Source organism: Frankliniella occidentalis, unplaced genomic scaffold, assembly GCF_000697945.3.
Source record: "Frankliniella occidentalis isolate FOCC.00 unplaced genomic scaffold, Focc_3.1 Scaffold97, whole genome shotgun sequence".
NCBI classification, from domain to species: domain Eukaryota; kingdom Metazoa; phylum Arthropoda; class Insecta; order Thysanoptera; family Thripidae; genus Frankliniella; species Frankliniella occidentalis.
The window spans coordinates 880,409-886,091 of NW_026267226.1; the positions used below are offsets into that span (position 1 = coordinate 880,409).

Here is a 5,683-nt window from a genome sequence, read left to right on the forward strand (position 1 = left end):
CATTGATATTTATTTTCATTCATCGTCATTCATTTTCATTCATTATCATCCATACATTCTCTATCCTCATGCATTCATTCTCATCCTTGAATCGTCGTTTCATTATCTCCCCTCTGCACGCATTCAGCAGAAGGCACAACACACGGCACGGCACGGCAACTCTGTCAACAGCTCCTCCTCCACCACACCACCTCCACGAAGACACATTCATTTCGCACTCAGAAGTCAGTCCCCCCCCAGACGAGGAGGAGGAAGGAGAGCCGGCGGGGGCGGGCATCGATCACCAACGGGAGGGGGGATTGTGTGGCAGAGTACATCGTCATGCCCAGCAGGCCCAGCAGGCCCAGCAGCACAGCCCCGCGGAGCCCGGCGGACGGAGACCCACCCCTTGCCGCGACCGAACAAGGTTGGAGTTAATTGCAATAACAGCGAGCCGGGCTGGAGCCACGGCCACGGGGGGGCCACCATTGGAGAGGGGGGGCTGGGGGCTGCTGGACAAAGGACCGCGCTGGGGGAAATTACCTATCCAGGACCACCGCGGAGTCGGGCCGAGTCGTGCCGAGACCGAGCAGAGGTCCCCCGAGTCACGTGGCCAGGCCCTTAGGCCCCGCACGGCGCGCCCTGCTGCTGATTGGCCCGGACGTCCGGAGTGGCATAAGGGGCTGGGGGAGCAGGGAGCAAGGGGCGGGCGACTGGCGACGAAGTAGTAGCAGCGAAACTTGTTTCATTTCCGCGGCGAGCACCAAAAATTTGTGTACTCTCCCCCCGCTCTCCCTCTCTCTCTGTCTCTCTGTGTCTCTCTGTGTCTCTCTCTGTCTCTCTCTATCTCTCTGTCTCTCTCTGTTTCTCTCTGTCTCTCTCTGTTTCTCTCTGTCTCTCTCTCTCTGTCACGCTCTCGCCCCCGCCCCCCTTTTTGCGGAAAAACAAACAGTCAGCCCTTCACAAACAGCTGACTCGCAGCGGCATCACAAGCGATACACCCGGCAGATACGCGCCCGACCCTATCCCTCCTCCTCCCCCCCCCCTCTCTTTACTATTTTTATTGTTATTTGTTATTCGTATTATCGTCTAGAAAGACGAATCTGTCCACCACACCACTCTCTGTCCCCGCGCCCCTCCTTCGATGATAACCAAAATATTACTACGCCGTCCATAGCCCGCCTAGCCGCGCCCTTCGCGCTAAACGCTGCAGGCGAGTCGCTTATCTGCGCCGAGCCAGCCGCGCACACGCCCGCCGCGTGCCCGTTGTGTACATAGGACAATCCGGGACAATCGATACCACCTATCCCAATCAGTGCCGACCACACAATTTGTTGGATAATTTTTTCGCGTGGACTTTTGAACCCACTGTTGCAATTTTGAAACTTACCAGTTACAAATTATTTTGCATCCCTTCAGTGGACAGATTATGGTTTTGTCCATAAGAAAGAGGCATATTCATCATTTCCAACATGCACGGTACAGAGTGAACTACTGGCTCCAGAATTTATTTCTGAGCTCGCAAAGCGAGCACAGCTTAGGGGCAAGCTTTCCCACCCACCCCCATGCTTTATCCCTTTTAAACCGAAAACTTTCCTCACTTTTACTAACACACGGCACTGAGAAAACTATTCGTCCTTACTAAACGGCACTGACGTGAGTGTAGAGGCCTTGTAAAGAACAAGTACCATTTTAGCGCAAAATTTATTTTGTGTTTAGTCCTTCTCCCTTGTTTGTGTCACAAGAGGCGCAACATCCTGTGCACGTCGGACAAAGCCCCTCTCCCTCATACGACTTTTGTTGTTGTCGTTTGAGAGGCGACTATTTCAAAAGAGAACAAAGAAATTAAGAAATAAAAAAAAAACATCAAACAAAGCGCTCTATGGTCAGGCTCTTGTCGTCATGCGCCATTTTATAGCGCAAAGGCTTCGATCGGGCCGAATTTTCCCGTCGGTACGGTGGACGTTATCTACGCCTAGCGTTGCTCTTTTTGAACAAAATATCGGATAGGTTCCCCATGTGGCGTGACTCAAGAGAGGAAATGTGTACTGTCTGTAAGTGCGGCGCGCTGTACTGTACTGTGCTGCACCGGCCAGTGTCCGCGACCCAACGGCCGGGCAACTTTGTTTTATTCGGAAGCCTTTCCAAACCGGTCATTCGATTTCGCCCTCAAGCCCACCCCGCCCGCCGGCCACCCACCCCGGCCACACGGCGGTAATCCGTCCAGGCCGGTGAACCTCACGGGCTCGGCCTGCCGCGGCCACCACGACAACCCCGCGCAAAGTCCGCGGTGGCTCCACGACGGCACGGCCCGCGCCCAGGCCGACCCGGCCCCGCGGCATTCACTCCGCGAACACGAACCATCCGTGCAAGAGAGAGGGGGCGGGGCAGGGCGGGGCAGGGCGGGGCAAGGCGCCTGCCGCACAATGTGCGAGGCGGAGACAGGTGAGGAGGCAGCGGTGATACGCGGCACTGCGCCGTGTGCGCCCGCGACTTCCTGCATTCGCTCGCTATGGGATTCTTCATTGTCAAGCAGCGAAACTCTGAATTCACTCCCTCCCCGCCTTGCCTTGCCCGCTGCGCAGCTGCATTCTACCCTCACACCTCCCCCATCAATATAAAAGCAAACGAATCATCAGCAAAAGATGAGGTAATGGCGACATTGCAAATTAATTAAACCCGTTGAGTGCGCGCGCCCTCGACGGCTTCATCACAGAGAGGATGGTGGGGAGGAGGGGGGGGGGAGATGTCCATGAGCCTAACGATGTTACGAAGCCGTTTGATAATAGCGCGCCTGCAGGCGCTGCTGGTCCCAGCCCAGGGAGGCAGCCGGGGGCAACAAGGGCATCTATTACTGGTCCTTTTACATCGATTAGTGGCGGGGCAGGGCGGGGAGACTGGCTGCTCGTGGTGGTGCTGCTGCTGCTGCTGCTGCCCCTTTGCGTGAATGGTGCAGCGCCGGGCCGACGAGGCTGGCAGCCCGCCCGGCAGGCGGGGCTGGCCGAGCTGGCAGCCCATCACACACGAGGCGTGGTCGCGGCGCGGAGGGACCCCGGGCCGTCAGTAACCGTGTCTGGTTCGCAGCGATCGGTTCGTTTGGGGTTTTAGACCGGGAGTCCTGACCGAGTCGACAGCGAGGCATCGACATTCCTAACCGGCAGTTGGAGACAGCAGAGACAGATAGGGAGAAGATCGTCTCCGACGACGCAGCAGCATCCGTCAGCTCATCAGTGAAAGGCGTCCAACGAAAAAAAAGTAGAGAAGACACACCGGTCAGCAAAAAGATGCCGGACGAGTACGAGTGCGACTGCGGCGTCGATTTCCGGGCGACGCAGCAACTCCTGGAAGACATGGGCTGCGACGTGTGCAAGTCGCGCGGCGTCCAGAAGCGGATGCGCCTGGAGCAGGAGAAGCGCCTGGACGTCCAGCAGCACCAGGACGCCGTCGTGCACCTGCCCGAGAACATGGAGGAGGAGCAGCAAGAGTACGAAGAGTTCCTCGACGGCCGGAAGGCGCAAGTCAGGTACATAGTTAAAGTACCAGGTGGCTGATTCACGCCGCGCACTTCTGTAGGTATACTGTACCGCATGCACGAGTGCGGGCGGGTTGCCTACTCGCTCGGCTCGTAAGGCGCCGTGGACAGGGGCGATAGGCAAGCCCGCCCGCACTCGTGCATGCGGTACAGTATACCTACAGAAGTGCGCGGCGTGAATCAGCCACCTGGTATATCCAAGATCGGCGGCAGAAAGTTTCAGGGGGCGAGAGGAACGAATAGTTGAGGCGCGAGCTTAAGTCAACCTGCCGGGGCCCCCACCTGAAACTTGCCGTAAGCCGATTTAAACTTGACGCTTAATTTCACAGCAATTAATGCTTTCCGCAAAAAGAGATGAGGAACAGCGAGCGGCTGTGGGGCGTACGTATCATCGTCTGTGTGCCGCGCACTCACCTCCTCGTCCGCGACCTACCTCACGCGAGAGCGCATGTCGTTGTAAGAGAGAGGAGGGAGAGGGAAGGAGGGGGCAGGGGCCGCTTTTAGACGCGTCCGCCCGCCGCCGTCCCCTCGAGAGAAGAACAAAAATAAGACAACGAGGAGGTGTAAAAAGGGGCGTGGTGATGGCGAGTCTGGCGAGCCTGGGCTGGGTCCGCGGAGTTCGACACCTCACCTCTCACCTGACCTTGGCGCAAAGGCGGGTCGGGGCAGAGGTCCTTTGGAGAAGAGGGGGCTGTATTATTTACAAGTTTGACAGCTCTGCGCCCGCGGTGCCCCCAGCGCCCCCGGCGCCCTTCCCCCACCTGCCCCGTGACCCGCGTCGACAGTAGTTGTCTCCCCCTATCCCTATCGTTTCGTCTGGTATAAGCAGACGTGGATGCGGATAGCGCTGACAGCCGCGCACCCCCTCGACAGACAGCGTACAGCGACGCTCCACCGACGGCGCGGTCGCCCCGCCTCCCCGCCTCTTGGCCACCGCCGCCCTCTCTTTGCGATATTATTTTCTTTTTTTTCGGCGACGTCGGAGAAAAACAAACGAAAACCTCTCTGCGCAGGGAAGAGCTCGATAATACTAACGTCCCCCGGGAGACGGCGGCGCACGCAAAGTTGGCCGAGATAAAAGGTTGCCGGCTCGGCTCTAAGGTTGAATCATGTTTCCCGTGGGGTAAAGCGCGCGAAGCACAGAGCGCCCCGCAGCGTCACGAGTCGCGTTCTTTATTGGAAGGTATATGAGGGGCGCGCGAGATTTTCCCTTTTACTTGACAACGCAACGCTTTATTTTTGTTTTTGTGAAACTTGCTGTCGATATTGCTGTATTGATGTACCCTCGCCCTTCGTCACGGCCGCCGCCCGGTCAAGTTCACGCTGTCGGGAACGCGTCACTCTGCCCTCGAAGGCCGCGTCAGCGTCGTCAGGTCGATTGGTTAATACCATCGATTAGCATATCGTAACCGGTTGTAACAACACTCTCGGGCTCTCAAATAAACGACAAGAGCGATACCCGCCTCGCCTGCAGCAGGAGTGAAAGTACTCCCAAGGACGTGTCGGAGACGCCATGGCATACCATTATCATCGGCTCGCTGACTTCTTTGCTCAGGTGCGACAGCTCCTCTACGTACTATCATTTCATGGGTAGTATGTCAGGCATGTGACACTGACAGCTGTGTGTGTGTGTGTGTGTGTGTGTGACACAGCTGTTATCATTGTTATGTATGCGCCCGATGACAAAAATAACATAATACCGATAACGGATGTGTTATTTTGGAATCGACATTATTATTGCAGCATACACCGATATCGATGATGTACCCCTTTCTGAATCTATACAAAATGTCTCAATTCACGTATATTGGGCATAAACAAAATCTCTCTTATTTACACCAATTTTATCATGGTTTTTCAGATGAAATAACAACGAAGCGTCGTGTTATTGCTTTACTGTTTTAACAGTCTAGTGAAATAGATAAGGGTGCACAATGCTTGGCCACGAGCCGCTCGCCCGTTTTTTTCCCAGTCGATCTCAAGGTTGCTGCAATATGCTCGGCAATTTGACAGATATAGCGGATAATTGGCGGGTAGACGTTGATTGCGATAATGGTGATTGTTGTAATGTTGCCAATAATAGTGAGGACGACACCGACCGCGCGATGGGTCGCTGCGGTGCAGGCTGCAGGTGACGATGTGACTACGGCTGTCCGCGGTCGCCCCCCCCCC

General features: G+C 56.1%; 1 protein-coding gene across 1 annotated transcript in view; it reads left to right on the top strand.

Moving 5' to 3' along the window:
• Positions 1–3,027: 3,027 nt before the first annotated feature.
• The window catches only part of LOC113205349 (uridine phosphorylase 1), a gene marked incomplete in the record, with an annotated part of 7,428 nt that continues 4,772 nt past the window's right edge, over positions 3,028–5,683 (top strand). Inside the window, 1 exon segment of the mRNA XM_026420935.2 lies at positions 3,028–3,502. Coding sequence (XP_026276720.2) covers positions 3,264–3,502 — 239 coding nt within the window.